At 40.1% G+C, this 23,627-nt stretch overlaps 1 protein-coding gene across 5 annotated transcripts in view; it reads right to left on the bottom strand.

Moving 5' to 3' along the window:
* The window catches only part of TP53BP1 (tumor protein p53 binding protein 1), a 68,206-nt gene that overhangs the window by 12,012 nt on the left and 32,567 nt on the right, over positions 1 to 23,627 (bottom strand). For 4 of the 5 annotated variants that reach the window (XM_043490083.1, XM_043490081.1, XM_043490082.1 and 1 more), the window contains 5 exons: positions 22,192 to 22,249; positions 19,957 to 20,049; positions 13,997 to 14,480; positions 10,303 to 10,455; positions 92 to 363 (listed from right to left, as the gene is read on the bottom strand). In XM_043490083.1, coding sequence (XP_043346018.1) covers positions 92 to 363; positions 10,303 to 10,455; positions 13,997 to 14,480; positions 19,957 to 20,049; positions 22,192 to 22,249 — 1,060 coding nt within the window. The remainder of the gene's footprint in view (positions 1 to 91; positions 364 to 10,302; positions 10,456 to 13,996; positions 14,481 to 19,956; positions 20,050 to 22,191; positions 22,250 to 23,627) is intronic. The other variant, XM_043490080.1, reaches the window with a different exon arrangement.

Raw genomic sequence — 23,627 nt, forward strand, 5'->3', positions numbered from 1 at the left:
GGACTTCCAGTGACTCCCCTGTTCCCATGACAGTAACATGTCAGCAACCCTGCCCCTGCGGTGGCTCTCTCTCTGGAGACCCTGTCTGCACCTCAGCTTTCCTGGGCCTCCTCGGGAGCTGGGCAAGGCAAACTCGGCAGGCTCTGTCCCGCTGGCTTTCCCTTTGGGCTGTCCGGCTCCCCTCCCGGAGCTGCCGCTGCTGTGCATGGCGGACAGGCTCGTCCCGCTTGACGTGCGGTGTAAGCTGGAGGCCTTGGAGGAGAAGGAGCTGATGTCCCCCAGGTCCCCTGAGGAGCCTCCAGTCTGTGAAGGGGAGACTTCCGTTTCGCACTCCTGACATTCTACGATCGGCTCTTCGGTCTCCTGCAAAGAAGAAAGGGGTACAATGGCTTGGAAGCGCCACAGGAACATAATGCTCCTGTAATGACTGGAGAGTCCTAGATGGCAAGAAATTTCAGTTTAGAGAGGTGGGCATTAGGAAGGAACTTTCTGGAATAATGGAAAGGTTCTGTTATCTTGCTTGGAATTGTGGTGACATATCATTGTCAAAACCACTGAACTGAACATTTAAGACCCATGCATTCTATAGGGAATATATACTTCAATAAAATAAACAAAGGTGGTACTAGATCAGGAGGAGGGGACCTCTATTACCGAGAGCTAAGTTAAATTATCTTTTTACTGAACCAGTTCACAACCTTTGGCTGCAGAGATGCCAGCAAGATCCCAATGCAGAGGAGAGAGGTAATGCCCTAGGTGAAGGAATGCAGGGGGGCAGGCAGGTTGGCGGGGGGGGGAAAGAGTGGTCAGGACCCCTTCTGGGTACCTGATTACAGCAGTGGGCAGCCTGACAAGTTGTTTGAAATTAGGTATTTCAATATGTGAACAAGGAAATTAAAAATCACAGGCAAAAACAGATATAAAATGTTATTACTGTTTATAAAAATGAAGACCACAAAGATAGTAAGCAAAATATATGAATTTCTGATACCTACAGAGGACAGGAATATCGAACTGACTTTATCTCACTCCTGTGCCTGCTTTGATGGATTGGTAGTGGTTGCCTGGAGCTCAGTTTGAAGGAGCCTCTGAGGCTAATCCCCAGGCTTAATGAGGAAAGGCTCTAGAACCGACTGGCAATGTCCCCTCTGGCACAAGACAGAGATTACAGGGCAGTTGCTGCCCCTGCCTCCCTCCTCTAGACCGTCCGTGCATGATCGTGCCGGCTGCCAGAGAAAGATGGAGAGACAAGCAGAGGACAGACCCTCCCCTCAAAGAGTGTACAGTCTCTCTGGGTGACAGTATGCAATGTGCACAGGTACACACATTTAAATAATGATATTGATTAAATGATTATTTTTCACCACTCCTTTCTTGAAAATCTCTTCTCTAAAATCCATAAAGTCACTTTTTCTTCTTTTCATCCTACCTGTTCAGCTAGCTCCACTTGTTTTTGGCTCCTCTTCCTCTGCCTATTCATTTTAAATTAGTATTTCCCAGGAGTCTGTTCTCATTTCTCTCCTCACTCTTCCGTGTTTTCCCTGGCCAGCCTCACATGACTTATTCTGACCTGTCTACCAACAACACAATGATGACTCAGCGCTAAGCTCTCACATACAAATGCCTACTGAACTCTTACCCTTGGATGTACCAGGTACACCTGTATCTTAACTCCTCCAAAACTCAAACTGCTCTCCATTTCCTTGCCTTCAATGAATCCTGGATGTCCCTAGTGCCTCTCACATCCCCTGCAGCTTTCTGTTGCAGGGTCTGATTCTCCTTAACAAAACCTCAATCCCTGGTTGGGGAACTGGATCCCATACGCCACAGCTAAGAGTTCACATGCCACAACTAAAGATCCTGCGTGCAGCAACTAAGACTCAGCACAGCTAAATAGATAAATAGAAATAAATATTAAAAAAAAAAAGAATTTGGAGATGAGAGGCCTCCTTGCCCCCCATTGCCATTAACAGATGATTTCTACCTCCCTGCTTCTTGCTCCTACCAAACAAACCATCATCTGCCATTCCGTTAAACTCTCTCCTTGCCTCCCTGTTACTCACCCACACCCTCCCAACCCTCTCACGCATGAACACCTTACACACCGGTTCACAGCCTCCCCCTTTTACCCCATGTTCATCATCATTTTTGAGGCTAACAACCAACTGATGACCCATTGAGCAAGAGGCTTTCCTAATCTAATCACACCATTAACCTTTTCCTCTCCTCTACCCCAGCATCTGCATCCACCAGCATCATTACCAGAACCTGTACCACCTCCAGAAATCTCACCCCTCTCCACTCACCAACCCCTATCATTTATCTCCTACTGTAGCCAGATCTGAGTAAGGATCATCTGCCAAGGTCACTGAACTAAAGCATGTGTTGGGAGCCCAGAACTTAAGTCAACCCCTTCTCGTGAACACAGCAAGTGAGCAGGGGCAAAACCAGTCCTGTGGGCTGGGACTCCAGGCAGCTTCTCAGTCAGACAGGAGACCCAAAGAGCAGCAGTGAACTACACCTGCTTTTGCAACTGTTCAGAAGTTCAGGCCTTGCTCTTATGACGACTTAGGTCCAGGTTCCAAGTTGGCCTGTGAAGATCTTTTTAATGCATTTGCTTATTCTTTTTCCTGTGTTCTCTTACTAGATACAGAGGCCACAGTAAGACAGAGTAGCAACCATCTTCTTTCCTGGATTTATCCTCCAAATAGCACAGTGCCTGCCACAAAAGTGGCTCTAAATAATATTTATTGAAGGAAGGATCTTCTCTCATAAACCAGGGTACTATTTATATTCTCCCAGTAAATGGTACCACCATCTATTTGGCTTCCCTGATGGTTCAGTGGGTAAAGAATCCGCCTACAGTGCAGGAGACAGAGGAGACGTGGGTTCGATCCCTGGTCAGGAAGCTCCCCGGAGGAGGAAATGGCAACCCACTCCTGTTTTCTTGCTTAAAGAACCCCTTAGACAGAGGAGCCTGGTGGGCTACAGTCCAAACGGTCGCTGAGAGTAGGACATGACCGAGCAACAGAGCACACATCTATCTGCCCTAGCAGAAAGCCCAGGAATCATGTATGGTTCCTCCCTCTGTCAATAATCCCTGCAGTCAGGAATTCAGCAGCCCATCAATTTCACCTTCTGCATGTATTTTACATCTGCTTCACTCCTCTCAATCCCTGCTGCCACTGCCCTAATCTGACACTCTCTGCCTCTGGTCAGAACTTTGCCTCTAGCCTCTCCTGTTCCAATCAACTATTACGTTGCTCCAATTAGACCTTTCCATGCAAATCTGAGCATATCATTTCTTTCCCCCAAATTCTTTAAAGGTTCCCCATCACACAAAAGATAAAAATCTAAAAAAAAAAGAAAGATAAGATAAAAATCGAAACTCTTTTCTATGGTATACAAAGCCTCATGCTCTGGGCCCTCACCAACCTCAAGCGCACCCTCTCTCATCATTCCCTACCCTTCGTTCTTGTTGCAGCCTAAACATTCACTCAGCATGCCACGCGGTCTGCAACACTTACAAGCTCCTTCACTCTGCCTGCAATGCCCTTTCTCCCCTGCCCCTTACCCACCACACTCGTGAGCGTACATCTTCTGTGAGGCCTCTGGCCACCTTCAGGTAAGCGAACAGGCTCTGTGCCCTCTTTCTCACACACCTTTCCAGGCCTCTACTGCAGCGACCACAAGTTCTGGATTTCCTGCACGCCAAGTGTAAGCTCCTAAGAGAATAAGCACACTGTCTTTTTATCTTCGTAGTAGTGCTAGGAACACAGCAACACAGAAGTTGCTGGTAAATAAATGAATAAAAGATGATAATCAAAGGCTACAAGAGATGAGGGGAAGTTCCCAGAGTCCTCTGACCTCGATCTGTCCACCTTCACACCTTCAGCCTGGCTGCCAACTGGACTGTTCCCACCTGTGTTCTCTTTCCTTTCGGCCTCTGCCTGTGCCCAAGGCTTCTTTGTAAAGGAAATGTCCTTTCCCTGAATCTCTCAATATCTAAAACCACTGAGTTAAACTTCAGTGTTCAACTAAATTACTTTCTGGCCCTCACCCAAAGGATTTGTCAAAATTCCCTTCAGACAAGTTTCTTCCTCTTCTCCACTCCTACACAGACCTTCCTTTTGACACAGGTCCCTTTCACTCTTAAAGAGACCGCACACTGCAGGAGTCAGGAAGGCAGGCTCTGGAATCAGACTGCCTGGAATAAATTCCACTCTGTTTATTAGCTATATAGCAATTAAGCAAGTGATTTTAACTGCTATGCCTCAGTTTCTTGAGTGCAAAATGAGAATAATATCTACCTCATACCTTAGTTGTGAGAATTAAATAAGTTAAATCACTTAAAAGTCCTTAGAATAGTGCCAGGCATATAGCCAGTGACCAATAAATGTTCAGTTCAGTTAGTTCAGTCACTCAGCCATGTCCGACTCTTTGTGACCTCGTGGACTGCAGCACGCCAGGCCTTCCTGTCCATCACCAACTCCAATAAATGTTAGCTGCTATTATAATTTTATTTAATTACGGCAGTGTTTCCCAAACTATGTAACATAGGGATATAATAAACATTACTGTAAAAAATGTTCAATGGTCAAATAAGTTTGGGAAATTCTGGGTTACACAATAAAATAAATATCTTTACTATAAGACTTCTAAAGGCCTTTAATGTAATATGCACTGTGAATTCCCACAGTGGGGGAAGGGATGGTTACAGTTCTTGGTATTTTCTCAAACTTAATATTTATGACCATGGTATTTTTTTCCCTCTCAGAATATCTAGCAAGCCTACTGTTTCCAGATATATACTTTAAAAAGCATCATAAATGCAGTAACGAAGTAGTATGTGTAACACTTAAAACAGCACCTGGCACGGACTTCTCTGTAGACTACAACAGTTACAAAAACTTGTCATGAAAGCAAATTGTTTTTCTATAAAGCTGCTAAAATTCTTAATTTCTCCAAAATAGCAATAACATTGAAAAAAATTTTGTAAACATAATATTGAAGGTAGCATTCCAGTTCAAGATGGTGGAGTAGAGGAACATGCACTCATCTCCTTTGAGAGCACCAAAATCACAACTAGCTGTTGAACAACCATTGACAGGAGGACGCTGGAACCCACCAGAAAAAGATACCCCACATCCAAAGACAATGAAGAAGCTGCAGTGAGATGGTAGGAGGGCACACTCATGATAAAAATTAAACCTCACACCCACCGGGTAGGTGACCCACAGACTGGAGAAAGGTAATACCAAAGAAGTTCTCCCACTGTTGTGAAATTTCTGAACCCCAAGTCAGGCTTCTCAGCCTGGGGATCCAACAAAAGGACTGGGAATCCCCAGGGAATCTGACCTTGAAGGCCAGTGGGATTTGATTATAAAGACTTCTACAGGACTGGAGGAAACAGACTCCAGTCTTAGCACAAATCCACCCTTGTGTGCATCAAGGCTCAGAGCAAAGGAGCAGTGAGTCCACAGGAACTGAACCAAAACTACCTGCTAGTGTGGTAGGGTCTCCTGTGGAGGCCTGGATTAGCAGGGCCTCACCACAGGGACAGGGGTGCTGGCAGCAGCTGTCTGGGAAGGTCCCCTTTGGCATAAACCCTCTTGGAGGTCGCCATTAACCCTACCAAAGAGCCCAAGGCTGGGTCACCTCAAGCCAAACATCTATCAGGAAGGAAACTCAACCCCACCCATCAGCAGATAACTGGATTAAAGCTTTACTGAGCAAGGCCCTGCCCACCAGAGCAAGACCTGGATTAAAGCTTTACTGAGCAAGGCCCTGCCCACCAGAGTAAGACCCAAGTTCTCCCACCAGCAGTCCTTCCCATCAGGAAGCTTACACAAGCCTCTTAGCCTCCTCCATCAGAGGACAGACAGAAAGCCAAGAAGAACCACAATCACACAGTGAGTAAAACAAAACCACATTACAGAAAGTTAATCAGCATGAAAAAGCAGAAAGTTATGTCCCAGATGAAGGGACAAGATAAAACCCCAGAAAAACAAATAAATGAAGTGAAGATAGGCAATGTTCCAGAAAAAGAACTCAGAATAATGATAGTGAAAATGATTCAGGATCTCAGAAAAAGAATGGAGGCAAAGATTGAGAAGATGAAAGAAATGTTTACCAAAGACCTAGAAGAACTAAAGAAAAAAACAAAGAGGTGAATAATACACCAGAAGGAATCAACAGCAGAATAACTAAGGCAGAACCAGATAAATGACCTGGAGGACAGAAAGGTGGAAACCACTGCCAAAGAACAGAATATAGAAAAAGGAATGAAAAGAAATGAAGACAGCCTAAGAGACCTCTGGGACAACATTAAATGCACCAATATTCACATTATACGGGTCCCAGAAGGAGAAGAGAGACAAAGGACCACAGGAAAATATTTGAAGAAGTAACAGCTGAAAACTTTCCAAACATGGGAAAGGAAATGAACAAACCAAGTCCAAGAAGCACAGGGTCCCAGGCAGGATAAACCCAAGGGGGAACACACTGAGATACACAGTAATCAAACTGACAAAAATTGAAGATAGAGATAAATGTTAAAAGCAACAGTGGAAAAATGACAAATAATATACACGGGAACTCCCACCAGGCTATCAGCTGGTTTCTCAACAGAAACTTCACAAGCCAGAAGGAAAAGGCATGATATATTTAAAGTGATGAAGGGGAAAAACCTACAACCAAGAAGACTCTACCCAGCAAGACTCTTTCAGATTTGATGGAGAAATCAAAAGCTTTCCAGACAAGCAAAGTTAAGAGAATTCAGCACCACCAAACCAGCTTTATAACAAACGCTAAAGGAACTTCTGTAGGCAAGAAACAGAAGAGAAGAAAAAGACCTAGAGAAAATAAACCCCAAACAATTAAGAAAACAGTAATAGGATCATATATATCGATAAATACCTTAAATGTAAATGGATTAAATGCACCAACTAAAAGACATAGACTGGCTGAGCAGATGAAAACATGTGCATGTGGAGCCCATTATACAGAGTGAAGTAAGCCAGAAAGATAAAGACCAATACAGTATACTAACGCATATATATGGAATTTAAAAAGATGGTAACGATAACCCTATATGCAAAACAGAAAAAGAGACACAGATGTACAGAACAGACTTTTGGACTCTGTGGGAGAAGGCGAGGGTGGGATGTTCTGAGAGAACAGCACTGAAATAAGTATACTACCAAGGGTGAAACACATCACCAGCCCAGGTTGGATGCATGAGACAAGTGCTCAGGGCTGGTGCACTGGGAAGACCCAGAGGGGATCGGGATGGAGAGGAAGGTGGGAAGGGGGATCAGGATGGGGAATACATGTAAATCCATGGCTGATTCATGTCAATGTATGGCAAAAATCATTACAATATTGTAAAGTAATTAGCCTCCAACTAATAAAAATAAATGAAAAAAAAAAAAAAACATATGCATGTATGCATTTCCACTCACCATATCACTCTGTGTGACCTCCCCCAATTGTATGTAATTTAATTACATACAATTAAAATCATATGTAATTATTTTATATTTACAGTTAATCATGTTCCCATTATGGTTTGCAACTGTAATTATATTTTATTTTTTATAATTATCTTTTGATTGTGAAAAATGATAAACTTTTTTTTTTTTTTTTTTTTAGCTTTCTAGTCACAAAACAGTTTATTGACCTACCTCACCTGGCCGGCCACACGGCCCTTGGGCCAGGGGAAGTATCAGTCTAGCTGCAGTTCGGCTGGGCTACAGCCTCTGCCCTGCAAAGAGGGTGATAAACATCTTTTACTATTGTGATTATGTAACTATTACTCACCTAATACCACTGTATCATGATTGGTCAACAGAAACGTTATGTAATTCTATATCACCTAAACTATCATTTAATAGAAAAACCTGTAATCACTATTTAAAATCCATATGCATATCAGAATTACCTTGAAATTTTTTGAAAACTACAAATATCCAGGTATTGATTCTTTTTTTTTTGCCAGAGGTCCAGGTATGTTTCTAATGGGCAGCCATGTTTAAAAATGACTGGACTATATGAGTATCTTTTACTTTTATTGTTTCAGTTTTTCTATTTCATATTCAGTGCTCCCATTTCATTCAGTTTATGTTTTCCAATTTCTCCATCTCTTTTTTTGATGTTCTTTCTCAAGCCTTTATCAAGCATAGCAGAAAAGCTTTTGTATACATATATATAATATATATATTTTATAAAACATATGAATTTTTGCCTAACTAAAAACTTTATGACATTTTGATTCCACTTGTTTGATTTAGCATGAATGGAATGCTAGATTTCTAATTAAAAAAAAGATATACAACAAGCAACAAAGGTTTACTGTATAACACAGGGAACCTAGTCAATATCTTGTAATAACCTATAATGGAAAATAATTTAAAAAATAACATACGGTATATGTATAACTGAATCACACACACAAAAAAGAATTCTGTTTCTGAAATTTAGTAATGTTTATCTTCTTGCCAATTTTTCTAAATGTCCTATGGACATCTAATAACAATGCATGAGATACAAAATTTTAAGTATATTTCTGTAGGATATGCTTAATATAAATTAATTATATTTAAATTATTGACATTAAAGATGCTCCTATTATTTCTTCACTTGATAAGATATTCTCAGAGAAATGCCAATATGTCTATGATTATATATTTTTTCTTTCCCCTTATATTTCTTCTGATATTTGCTGTATCTATCTTTCTTTGTTGTTAAAAGTGTTTAATGGTTTATGATGTCTATCTTCTTTGTGAAATTGTACCTTTTATCATTAAAAATATTGATCTTTGTTTCATTTAAAATAATTTTTTTTAAATTGAAGGTAAACCAGCATTTTAAAAGAAATATTTCTGGCATCTGGTGTATAATGAAGAATATAAGACAATTTCTCAAACTAAAATTAAATACTTTCTGACATGAGGGCCATAATGGCCCATTAATGAATAGCAGCAATAATATGTTCCACTTAAACTATTTACCAGTTTAATTCTCCCAGAGCACAATCTCCTATATGGCTAGCTGCCAGAATTAAAGAAAAGCGCTTGACTAAGGGATAACATAGCTATGCCTCTTGTCAATTACTAAAATGGTTCCTGGAGGAACTCCCCAGTGTTCCAGGGGTTAAGAGTCCACCTGCCAGTGCCGGGGACACAGGTTCCAACCCCGATCCCGGAGGATCCCGCATGCTACAGAGCAACAGAGCCTGCACGCCACGACTGAGGCCGCACTGTAGAGCCCTTAAGCTGCACCTGCTGAAGCCCGCAGGCCCTAGAGCCCACGCTCTGCAGTATGAGAAACCCCTACAACGAAGAGCAGCCTCCACATGCCGCAACCAGAGAACGCCCACGAGCAGCAACAAAGACCCCGTGCATCACATAAATAAATATTTAAAAAGTAAAACATTTTATCATTGTATGTACCAAGATATTAACATATGTGGGCTTCCCTGGTGGCTCAGTGGTAAAAAAATCCACCTGCCAATGCAAATGGGTTCGATCCCTGGATCAGGAAGATCCCCTGGGGAAGGAAATGGCAACCCGCTCCAGTATTCTTGCCTGGGAAACTTCATGGACAGAGGAGCCTGGCGGGCTACAGTCCATGGGGTTGCACAAGAGTCACACATGACTAAGTGATTAAATTAGAACATTAACATATACACCAGATATTAATATATGTTTCAAGAAAAAAAGTGCCAGATCTTTAATTCTAGAAAATCTAACCTCAGCCACTGTTAGATCTAAACAAAGTCAGTATACAACACTGTCCACTGTAACAGTCAATAAACATCAATATTCCACTGACACTGGCAATGAGTTCATGGTGAGTTCTACTAAAAAATAACTAATACTAACAGGCTCATAACCACACATGGATGGAGACCAAGATCAATGAGTAAAAAATGGTAACGTGAGAAAATAGTAAAGAAACAATGAGAAAATACATGCTGCTAAGCAGGAGATTCTAAACTTCATTAGTTTCCAAGGATTAAAAATAACACATAAAATCTTTATACATGACAGAGAATCACCACTCTGTTCTCTATAGATATGGAAAGCATGATGGGACTGATTAAATGACCAAAGGTTAGACAGCAAACCCATGGTTGGGAAAAACAGAACTCTAAGCCAGTTTTTAAATCTTTCTCACAGGAGGAGGAAGGGAAACGAAGCATTAGCAGCTAGCTGCATAGGGAAGAGGAATGGAGGCAGAAAACCAGGGTAATTTTTCTATTGAAAGAAATCTGCCACATAAACCCAAAGTATGTATTACCTCAGTTACTTTTCTTTCTACTTCTGTTCCATCCACATAATACACGTCTGTGATGACGCGAGTGACAAGCGTGCGCACCTCACGAATTGTTCTCATGTGGCGATGCAAAACGTGGCCGTGCGGGGGCTGAGGCATATCAAACTCTTCCTCTCCCTGTGACAGAAAACAGCGCACAGGCATGAGCCTCACTGAGAACTGGCAGACTCACAAGTCAACCTCTTCATGACGAGACTGTTCACAGGTTCCATGAATCTCGTGTGATGGCATTTTCCAGCTGCCTTGTTTCTATTCACTTACGGGTAACACTAGAGATGGGCCAGCTGTCTAGTGAGAGGAGTTTGTATGGGTTTCACCTAAAACCCTATTTCAGTCTAAATCAAAATCATAACATCTACCATTTATATCTAGGATTTTTAAGAGAAATTTTGATCCCCTAGAAGCACATTAGAGATTGTAATCCTTCTGATTCTGTTGCTGATTATCAATCAGCATACAATTTACACTTGCAAGAGGTCTTCAGATAAAAGAAAGGCATTCTTTAGAACTTTATATAAAACAGAATAAGATCTGAAAATCTCAGTGCAGTCTGTTTTTCCTGCATTAGTAAGTGAAAATTATGGTATATTTATTCCTGGAGCAAGACACATTGATTTCTCCTAGAATTAAATATGAAATATTTAATGTATTCCAAATAATAGACTGTAACTAAAGAGTTTAGCTAGTGTCCAGAAACAGAGGATATTAGCAAAATTAGGATTTGGTTATCTAGTTGTATCATAAACAATAATCAGTTACATAGTTTAAATGAGACCTTACATTTTTATGACTATTACATACATGTTTTCCCATAACATCTGTATCACATTCATCCGCATCCACAACCCCAGCCCCCTACACCACAGCTCTGTAGCTGTGAAAGGAAACGCACGCTTCTTTCTCCCACCTACTTCCCCTAGGGTAGACTGATACTACTTTTCTCAATCAGTGTCAAGGTCAGTGTCAGTGTCAAGTGTCCTTCAGAAGAGTTACATGCGCCACCGCAGTAACGATGAGCTTGGTTTTTCATTACAGTGTGGTAGTAATTTACCTAAAGTAATTTATCTGAAGAACTCCCAGTCCAACTTCATGTTAGGGTGAAATATCTAAGAAAATTATGTGAATAAATACAAATAAAGTGCATGGAAACTTATTCAACCAATTCCTTAAAATAATTCTGTCTATACAGACAACTCTGGTTAATGAATGGTCAAGGTACTGGTCTGTCACACACCAGTCACCAGGGTGCCCCTGCGTAAGAACCACAGCAGCCTGGACCTGCCAGCTGCCTACACGTGATGAGGCCCCCATCACAGAAGTCTAAAAGCTTTTGGTGTGCCTTACGTATATCCTTAAAATCCAGCCAAAAACCTCCCTGTAGTCTTCCATTACAACAGCCAGGTAAATGATCACATCAAGACAAATACCTAAACAAACATGTCTAGGGGAGTAAGAAAGGAGAGAAGGGAAAGAGAGCAGATAAAAAGAAAGTTACACTTACTCTCTTCAAATAGTATTCTGAAAAGAGGTTCCTGTAAAGATACGTAGCTTGAGGATCTTGTTATAATTAAGGGAAGACAAAATGAAAATAAAGCCACACTTCCACTTCACAGAAAACCTGGCTGCAGGCCCACCTGACACACAAATGGAAATTTAAGGAATGTCAAAGGTAGGCTGCCTATGCTTTTCTCTGAGCCTGACCTGAGTCCTACCCAGACTGCAGGAGGTAAAAAAGCACCAACATTCAGATGTCCATACAGCCTTACATTTTCTAATCACTCTTCAAAAGATGGCATACCAATCCCAATTTCTGCTACAGTACCCATAATTTATATTTCTTTTATTGTGGTAAAATATACTTAAGGTAAAAATTATTGACTCAAACCACATTTAAATATACAGTTTGTAGCATTATGTACATTCACACTTTCACAAACATCACTGTATCCATTTCTCCATAACTCTTTTTATCGTCCCCAACTGAAACTCTGTACCCATTTCCTATTTGTATTTTTGAGCACTCTTCTTTCCTTGGCAGGAGGAACTAGCTTTTAAATGTGCTGTTTCTCTCTGCATGACATAGGAGTAGTATAGCGTAAGTAATGGTTGTGTTGGTAACAGCTGCAGTAGTGGTGTTTAAAACAATAATCAATAGGTTGTAGCAGCAGCCAGTATATACTGGGCATTTACTATGTGTCACACCCAGTACTAAGGGCTTTGTAAACTTAATCTCATTCAACTTTCAAGACATCTAGATGACGTCTGACTCCGAAGCCTGGACCTTCCTTAACCACTCTGGCTCACTCACTGGCTCCTCATCGTCACGACACAGGAGCAGGAATTATTTCCCTAGATGACAGAAGGAGAATATGAGGAAGTAAAGAAAGACACAATCTAGTGGCACTCATGTGATTGCTGTCTTTAAGATGCAAGTTTTAACCCTTGTTATGAAGGCAGAGAAACCAAATTATTATGTGCAGAATACAAGCACTTTAAATTGAGGGTGAAAATAAACAGCTGCAAAATAGGATCTGATGTGCTACAGCTCCTATATCCAAAAGGCTATGTTATTTTGAATCTGTATGAACTGATAAGGTCTTAGGTCTCAGAGAGTGTTAGAATTAAAGGCTAATGTAAACAGAATTTTTGGAGAGGCACAGATAAACAGAACAAGACTACACAAGCTATGATTAAAAAATAGAAAAGCAACATAGCATAATGAAAAGAATACCGATTCTGAAGTCAGATATGCTGAGTTCAAATTCCAGTTCTGCCACCTACTGATGGCAAAATCTTGGGCAAGTTACTTAACCTCTCTTCAGCTTGGTTTCTTTACCTGTGAAATGGGAATAACAATACCAACCTCATGGGTTGTCTTGAGCACAGTGCTGTATACTGTAGGTGTTCAATAAATAGGAACTATATTATTTTTATAAAACAAACAACCTGGACCATTCAAATGAGAGGTACATCACTAGTACAGCTTTCCTAGGCAGATTTCAAGTGATGATGCTCTACTGAAAAGGCAATTTAACAGTGGTTACTAATGAAATTTTATGAACTTCCTCTTGTTAGAATGTACATTACTACCACCACTTCTTACCCCTCAATTTTCACTAGTTCCTACACATCCCTACTCTATTTCCAAAAACCTGTTCTTCCAGTCTCATGTTCATCAGCCCCAATACTTTTCTTTCCACTGTATCTACTCTTAGCCTCTTTCTGCAATCCCTGGTTACCTGGGAACTTTCCCTGTTACTGCTATTTCCAATACTGTGATATGCTATCCTTCACACGTCTTCTACTCCTTCTGGAAACCATAGTGAAATCAACTTGGGGGAGAAGCAGTTAGCTCTGATGGTTATAAAGAAGAATGAAAAATGACAGAAGAAGACTGAACAGAAAAATATCACAGGACCCAAACTATACTCCTGGCTTTCTCATCCAGTAAAGACCTACTTCACAAACTCTAACACCAAAGACTGTACATAAATAGTCTTTGGCTATAGCTACTCATAATCTCCACCACCCTGTCCCTTACCCTGGATAAACTGTCTCTGCCTTTTAACCACTGGTCTGTATAAAACTGCTAAGAGTTACTGTTAAGCAGAAGTGGCACAGCTTGGCCTCCCGGGCCCGAGGCGCCCTGCGCGCTCACCTGGCTGTGGAGCGACTCCGTGTCGTCCCCAGGGGCGCCGGCCGGTCTCTCGCCGCTCCCCTTCTCGGTCTGAGCTGCGGCGTCCTGCCTCCCAGAGCTCCGGTCCACGGTACTGGTCCCTTGTTCACACACGTTCCGTACAGTCTGAGTCGCTGCTGAAACAGTTTCTGGGACCCACAGGGAGCGTTCTATGGTCTGGATCCCTACGTTATTTTGGCTGGGCCTTGCAATCAAGGCCTTACTAGGCTTCTCCTGCCTGGGACTCCATTCTCCCTCCTGGCCTCCTGGCCGATCTATCTCCATTGCTTCCCCTTGAGGACTGGAGGGCTCCTGTGTGCCCATCTGCTGGGAGGGAGGAGCAGCAGGCTCTCTGACAGGACTACTGGGCTTCACGGGCTGTTGACTCTGCCTGGTCCCTTGGTCACCTTCCAACTTCCCCTTCTCCTCATCATCTTGAGTATTCGGAAAATGGAGCAAATTTCCCCTGTAAATGAAGCACATAAAGAAACCATGTTTAAAAAAAACGTATCAAGTAAGAGTGTGTGTGTGTGTGTGTGAGTGTGTGTGTGTGTCAAGGGAGAAACCATAATTTGATGATCTGAGAAATGCAGGGAAGGGTGAAAATAAGGTGACCAAGTATGTCACCTTACAAGATTTCTCATCATAATTTCATTCCTGTGAAAAAATAATGGTACAGAGGATTAGTCCACTACAACAGTAAAATAGCCACAATATTTCTCCTCTCCATTAGCTATGGAGAGGAACTCTGAAACCTGACACAGGAAAATAAGGTCAACAAAAGATGTAAACCATTACTGAAGCCATAGACAATGAGGGCAATTTAGGGATCTACCTTAAAAGAGATCAACTAGGTCGAGATGTCTCATTTGGCTGTATTAATGGTTCTAACATTCTTTAAGTGGCTCCCAGCAATCTAGATACTGTTCATTACCCCCTTGACTAATAATTTTAGGAAAAGAAACCCAATCTTAAAATAAAGGAAAGAGTTGTAGGTGAGATTCTAGTTTTGCTAGCTATACTGGCAGTATCTACAACAAACCATTTCAGAATGATTCGGTTCTTCAGAGTATTCCTTTTCATTAATCTTCCCATTTGGCTATCAGTGATTTATCTATATGTCCCACAAGCATTTGATAAACGTCTCCTACAAACCAGATACCATGAAGCCCTGAGGCTCAAAGTAAGTGCTTAATAAATTCACTTTCAACAAAAGACTGTTCTCACAATCAATTTACTGCAAAAATCTACTTACAGATTAAATAAACTAACTGTATTTAATATAACTGTGTTCATCTAGAAACTGTCCATAATATCTTTTTAATAAATCGTAAGTTCAGACTCCATGACATAAATCACAGCAAGATCCTCCGTGATCGACCTCCTAGAGTAATGGAAATGAAAACAAAAATAAACAAGTGGAGCCTAAGTAAACTTAAAAGATTTTGCACAGCAAAGGAAACTATAAACAAGGTAAAAAGACAATCTTCAGAATGGGAGAAAATAATAGCAAATGAAACAACTAACAAAGGATTAATTTACAAAATATATAAGCAGCTCATACAACTCATATCAGAAAACCAAACAACCCAATCAAAAAGTAGGAAAAACACCTAAGTAGACATTTCTCCAAAGAAGATATACAGATGGCTAACAAACACATGAAAAGATGCTCAACATTACTCATTACTAGAGAAATGCAAATCAAAAACTACAATGAGATAGCACCTCACACCAGTCAGAATGGCCAACATCAAAAAATCTACACACAAAAAATGCTGGAGAGGATGTGGAGAAATGGGAACCCTCTTGCACTGTTGGTGGGAATGTAAGTTGATACAGCCACAATGGAGAACAGTGTGGACACTCCTTAGAAAATTAGGAATTAAACTACCATATGGACCCAGCAATCCTACTACTAGGCATACACTCTGAGGAAGCCAAAACTGAAAAAGATACATGTACCCCAATGTTTACTGCAGCACTATCTACAATAGCTAGAACATGGAAGCAACCTAGATGCCCACTGACAGATGAATGGATAAAGAAGCTGTGGTACATATGCACAATGGAACATTACTCAGCCATAAAAAGGAACACATCTGAGTCAGTTCTAATGAGGTCGATGAACCTATAGCCTATTATACAGAGTGAATTAAGTCAGAAAGAGAAAAATAAATGTTGTATATTAATGCATATACATGGAATCTAGAACGGTGGTACTGATGAAACTATTTGCAGGGCAGCAATGGAGACACAGACATAGAGAACAGACTTATGGACACAGGGCTTGGGGAGGAAGGAGAGGATAGGATGTACAGAGATAGTAACATGGAAACTTTCATTACTATATGTAAAATAGACAGCCAATGAGAATTTGCTGTATGATGCAGGGAACTCAAATTGGGGCTCTGTGAAGAAAGCTGAGCACCGAAAAATTGATGCTTTTGAACTGTGGTATTGGAGAAGACGCTTGAGAGTCCCTTGGACTGCAAGGAGATCCAACCAGTCCATCCTAAAGGAGATCAGTCCTGGCTGTTCATTGGAAGGACTGATACTGAAGCTGAAACTCCAGTACTTCGGCCACCTCATGCAAAAGTTGACTCATTGGAAAAGACCCTGATGCTGGGAGGGATTGGGGGCAGGAGGAGAAGGGGACGACAGAGAATGAGATGGCTGGATGGCATCACCAACTTGATGGACATGGGTTTGAGTAGACTCCGGGAGTTGGTGATGGACAGGGAGGCCTGGCGTGCTGCAATTCATGGGGTTGCAAAGAGTCGGACACGACTGAGCAACTGAACTGAACTGAACTGAACAACCTAGAGGTGTGGGATGGGACATATGTATACCTATGGCTGATTCATGTTGATGTTTGGCAGAAACTAACAATTCTGTAAAGTGGTTATCCTTCAATTAAAACATAAATTTAAAATAAAAAAAAACAAATAAGTCACAAACTCAGTGAGTTACTGTACTATGAAAAACAACATACTAATGTATTTTTAGATTCCATTAAATATACAGTAGGCTCAGGATTCCCTGGTGGTCCAGTGGTAAAGAATGCCCCTGCCAATGCAAGGGACACAGGTTCTATTCCTGGTCCAGAAAGATCCCACATGCCATGCAGCAACTAAGCCCATGAGCCACAACTACTGAATCCTGTGCACCTAGAGCCCATGCTCCGCATCTAGAGAAGCCACTGCAATAAGAAGCCCACACATAAGAGTAGCTCCTGCTGACCGCAACTAGAGAAAGCCCATGAATAGCAACGAAAACCACACGTGTGTGTGCATGTGCGTACACACACACACACACACACACACACACACACCCCCAGAATAAGGGCTCTCCTCGTGGCTCAGACAATAAGAATCTGCTTGCAATGCAGGAGACCTGGGTTCAATCTTTGGGTTGGGAAGATCCACCGCCAGAATAAAGACAACAAAAAGAATCCATTCTGAACTAATCATGGAAAGACATCTGGAGTGTTTCAGGCTGCCATGTTTGACAAAGCATAAACTGAGATATACCCAGAAGATAAATTCAGGGTGACAAACGGTCTAGAAACTATGTATCTTGCTGCTGTAAGTGTTTGGCCACAGAAAGATAGAGGTAGCCATCTAGACAGAAAAAGCTGTCTCCAACTTGGGAGGAGCTCTCACCCTAAGAAGCTGAACAGACCTGGGCAGACAGAAAAAGGAAGCATGAAGAGTTCTTTAGGGCTTGCTCTGCATCTTGGAGAAGAAAGGAAAAAGGAGACATTTCTGAGGTTTCTATCTTGTATAGCACAGCTTACCACAACAGGAGATCAAAGCAGGGTTTACAAGAGAGTTCTGGCCAAAGAGAGTCTGGTATATTCAATGCAATTGGTTGTTAAGAGCTTGGGTCCTATCTGTCAGGAACCTCAACTGAATGAGGATATATGGCCCAGTAAAGAACAGGTAAGAGTAAAATCACCAGAAGACTGATGAGCAACACCAACCTGGTTTATAAGTGAACATACATACAAATTACTTAGCAGAGTGCTAGATACACAGCAGATGCTCAATCAGTATTAGCTGCATATGACAAAGCATGGACTGAATACACATTTGAATCTTTAAGACATCTAACATATCAACACCTAAGCAATAATAAAACTGAGCCAAAAGCTAGAAGGGATGGGATTTGATTTACCATTTTAAGAATTCAATTGTATTGGTCCCACCCCTAAACAAGCCTAGACATTTTACCTCATGAACTATTTATTTAGGGCAGAACTTCTGAATAGAATTTCAGTTTTAAAACAAAGCTTCATTTTATTTTTGACTTTTTAATTCCTAATTTGACAAATAACAGGCTGCCTTTTCCCCCAAAACTGTTAATCAGAACAAATCCTCTCTCTCTAAAGACTAAAGGTATCTCACTGCAACAGCAGCAACATTCAGCAGATTCCAGTCAAATATCAGAATTTTGTTACTCATTTTTCTCGTATTAGCATCAAATAAAGGATGTGCAAATCACACCTTCCTCCAAGAAACATCTATCACAAAGATGTGTATATTAAATCTCCCACAAAACAATAAAGAAGAAAATTTTAGCACCAGAAAAGAGACAGACAAAAGAAATCCAATAATTTTAAGAAGGACCACACTTCCCTTTCTTCATTAGTTTCGGCTACACAATTCTACTCTGGTCACTATATGTTAGTTTAGAAACTGAAGCCAAAGAAAGCAAATTATAGCAGAAAAAGCCTGGGTAAAATTAATCCAAAGTGAAATGTGGAAGAATAAACCTCCATGTTTAATAAATGTCTAACCATTCTGTTCTCAGCATAGGTAGGTCTGTCTGAGGAGGAACTGGAAACAAGATCACCTGAATTCTCAGGCCCTTCTTCCATCAAGGTTAAACAAAAATCACCAGCATCCTAGTCTATTATAAACCATCTAATAAAATAGGAAGGCAATGCAATGCAATCAATAAATTTCCTAATTGCTGGGACAAGACCACACTACTTTTGAAACCATACAAGGTGGTACTTTACCTAACAAGTTTCCTGATAAAACAAAGGATGTGATCTGGACTATCTGATTCCCAAGAATACCAACAAGTTCACGTGTAATCATCAGAATGTTTATAGTAAAAGCACTAATGTGCTTCTCTTAAATATTTCTACCAATAAGGAACACATAAATTATGTTGCAGGGAATTAGAACTCGAGTGCAAAGAGTGTAGGTTCAATCCCTGGTTGGAGAACTAAGACCCCCCACAAGCTAGAGAAAGCCAAAAAAAAAATTATGTTTCAAATAACACTATTAAGAATATACCTGATGACAAAACATTATTATAGTAGCTAATTACAAATTACTGAATTCTAGTTCCAAATTTCTAATGAAGATACAAACTTAATCCACTGCCATTACTTACTTCTCCTACACGAAATTTAAGAACCATACATTCCAAACAAGATATTTTTCTAATACAGAAGAAATACTTTGTAACCCAAAAAATTTTTCCAAGCTTCACAGCTGTTCTAAGAGATAATGGAGTAAAGAAATTATTGGAAAATTTTAATTCCATCAAGCCTGATAAACTTTAAATTTGAGCTGTCAAACATCCCAGTTTTGCTGTATGGGAAACCTAATGGAAAATAAAAATTCTGTCCAAAACTAAGTAAAAGAGAATAATCTTAGAAATTCAGGATCATATATTTTTATAAGTTGTGAAGACTGAATCATTTTAAATTGATAGAACTGGCAGATAAAGACAAAAATCTATCTATAAAATACCTAATAAAACTCATGACATCTCATTGATAAATCTACCTAGAATATGTCACAGTCCCTCAAATAAAACAGTAAGCTCAAGTTCACAAAACAGCAGCAGTATATTCTGGATTTTGCTACCAATCATTTTGTGAATCCATATAGCCCAAAAGATGCTATGAAAATAATGCTCGCCTGATGGGTGCAGAGGAGGAATTCTGACTTCGAGCCTCATCCTCTTGCTGGGCTTCACACACACAGCTAAACACAGACATGGTCTTCTGGGAACTAAGAAATAAATTAAAGCAATACACTGTGTTAATTGTGAAAGGAAAAGTACCTCTCTGGAAATTATCCTTTTAGATACAGACAGAATAAAATTCTTTCTCTGAATCTGAAAAATCGGAATACCAAATATTTGATGACATTAGGAATCAATGCCAACTTCAAAAGCATGATAATAGTACTGTGGTTAAGTTCAAATTAAAGAATTCTTATCTTTTAGAGACAGCATTAAAATATTTACAGATAAAAATGACACAATGCTAGAATTAGCTTTCAAAAAATCCAGTGGAGTGGACAGTGTGGGAAGCATTTATAAATGAATCAAGACTAGCCATAAATTGGTAATTTTTGACCCTGGGTGATGAATACATGGTAGGTCATGATACTATTCTCTTTACTTTTGTATACGCATGAAATCTTCAATAATGAAATGTGTGAGAGAGACAAGATGGAAGCAAGCAATCTGAACAGTGTCCTGCTACAGACAACACTTAAAAACAGAGTGGTACTGTTTCACCTAAACACAGAGATGGCATTTAAACTACACTAACAGAGTCCATCACCAACTCGATGGACATGAGTTTGAGCACGCTCTGGAGCTGGTGGACAGGGAAGCCTGGCATGCTGCAGTCCATGGGATCACAAAGAGTTGGACACAACTGAACTATTGAACTGAACCCAACAGAGCTTACTTTAAACTATGGTGAACTCAAAGGTAAAGTCAAAGATTCTTAAAATCTGGATTCTCCTATAGAAAATTTGCTTCACAACAATATCACTGAATCTCATTCTGTGGATCCTCCAATCCAACCCTCTGCCTCGGGTTTTTCCCTATTTTTCCATCCCTACATTCCACCCAAAGGGTCCAGAAAGTTTCAGCAGCATATACTGTTTCCTCTTAACAAGTACATGTACAAAGGGATAACAAGTTGTGCAGAGTTTAACAATTTTGTTAAAACTGAAAGATCAAGTATAAACTCCACTTTCTTCAACACATTAAAGAGTCTTCAACTAATAAGGAGTCAAAGGTACTTACCTTTCAAATTAAATATGTAAAAAAACAAAATAATTAATCTCTCTAGACATAGCTTAGCACAAATCAAAGGATTTAGATGGATCAGACACTTACAACTGAGGATCAAATTTAATCCACAGACAACTTGTCAACAACAATGTTAGGTAACCCACTAAGCAGGAAATTTTATTTTTAAAAATTCAGGCCACAGGATACCTGACTGTGTCCAGCAGCGCATTGTTATTTAATGTGACATAGTGACTGTATGTTTACAAAATGGAATAAACGTGTTGTATGTATAAATCTGTTAATTATAGTTTTAATAAACATTTTTTATGAAGTATTTCATAAAAAAAATTCAGATTTCTCTTAAAAATTTAAAGATTTCACAACAGTGAGTCTGCATGGTAATGACTGGCTGGAAATGAATACAGGCTACCCCCCTTTAAAACGAGACACACGATCAGTAGGCCATCGTTGTCAACATTTCATGCTCTTGCACCTAGACTGCTTTACTTCCTTATAACACCTGTCTAGCCTGATTTAAGAATCCTCACCTATACTTCAACAACCACTGTTAGTATTTTCATACTGGATGACTCACACAAGAAACCAATGAAACAATTCTATTCTCATGGCCACCAGATGGCAAAGCTTACCACTAGAGCCTCAGGATGGGGTCATATTCAAACTATGACAGCGTTGGTGACAAAGCAAAAACAACAGGACTGTAGCTAATTTGGCAAGCAGAAGAGAATATGGCCTGAGGCTAAGGCTGCCAAGGGCAACCCTCAGAAAGAATAAGGTCTATGGCTACCTAGTGTTAACTTCCCGTTCCCTCACCAACAGTAACAACAATCTCCATCTCACACGCAGTAAAAGAAAAAAGGCACTCTCACACGAACGAAAGGAAGAAAGGGAAACACCATTAAATATCTTAGTTCTAAATGACAGCAAAAGTTTTATTAAAGTATTAATAAGAAAGCCTACGGTTAGATTCAACACACTGCTACATGGTTTATGCTCAAGTTTCATTTCAAATTTTTTTCCTCTCTTGATAAATTATCTTCCCCTCATTACCAGTGGCTTTGTATATTAAACTCCTCTAAATAGCAACCAGCTCTGGTTACCTGGCAACAGCCTCAGCAACAGCAGTAGATCCATTTTTTCTTTCACCAGTTGCTGGCTCTGAATTAAAAACGAAAGGAAAGAGAAACAGAATTCAGTATCATAACTTAAGACCATCTCTTAAAAACCTGCTCAGCCCCAATGATACTCTAAAATAATGCTTGAATTTCTGAAGCTACTGAAGGCCTCTTTTCACTATGACATTAAAAAAAAAAATCATAAAAATAAAAACCAGATCTACTAGTATTTGCAACAAATAATAAAAAGGAAATAAGAATAAAAAGTGAACATGAAAAAATTTATCATTTAATGACATGTCTTTCTCACTTCCACCGATTTTGACCACTCAGTTTCTCCAGAAATACAATATAATGAATTACTAAGAAGTAAGATTTAAAAATGAAAATGAAATTTCTGAATTTCAATTCATCTCTTCTCATATAAGTAAAAAAAAAAATCACGTAGTAAAAAAAATTCTATTTAAAATTTTCAAAACAAATTTAAAGAAACTTCTGAGATAGTTTATAAATCTGAAACTAACACAACATTGTAGTTCATCTCTACTTCAATAAAATCTTTTTAAAAAGAAAAAACTTTAGTAATTATGCAGGAAAATTGCACAAATTTTAAATAGTGTTAAGAGAACCCACACACAGAGGGTACTCAAATTCTTCCCAAAGAGCTTTTGGGACAGATATTTGAAAAATAAAACAAATTTTCAAGAAAGAACCTGTAGTAAAAAAGTAAAGGTCATACTGGAAAAAATTCTATATTCTCAAAGCAATGCCACAGGATTAAAATGTGTTCATTTACCATTAGCTCTAGCCTTAGAAAAAATAATAAATACTTTAAAACATTTCTAAAACAGTCATAACTCAATATGATTTGAACAGTTCATCAAGGAGGCAGCTGAAGCTTGGTGGTCAGAGGCCTGGCTCTGAAACAGAAACCTGGCTCAGGCCCTGGCTCCAGCACTTAGCGAGCCGTCCAAGCTGGGGATAAACTTCATCTTGAGTCAGTTTCTTCATCTATAAAATAAAGACAAAATAGTACCAACACAGGGACTCCCTGGGGGTCTAGTGGTTAAGACTGCACTTCCACTGCTGTGGACTGGGGTTCAACCCCTGGTCTGGGAACTAAGATCCCACAAGCTACACAACCAACCCTCAAAGGTTTGTTGTGAGGATAAAATGGGGAAAACTGTTACTATGGTGCCTGATTATCAGGAAAGGTAGTAAAATTTACTAATATGGTCATTTTTAACATTTAGCTCCATTTAAAGTGAAAGTGAAGTCGCTCAGTCATGTCCGACTCTTTGTGACCCCATGAACCGCAGCCCACCAGGCTCCTCCAACCATGAGATTCTCCAGGCAAGAATACTGGAGCGAGTTGCCATTTCCTTCTCCAGGGGATCTTCCCAACCCAGGGATCGAACCCA

Source organism: Cervus canadensis, chromosome 17, assembly GCF_019320065.1.
Source record: "Cervus canadensis isolate Bull #8, Minnesota chromosome 17, ASM1932006v1, whole genome shotgun sequence".
NCBI classification, from domain to species: Eukaryota; Metazoa; Chordata; class Mammalia; order Artiodactyla; family Cervidae; genus Cervus; species Cervus canadensis.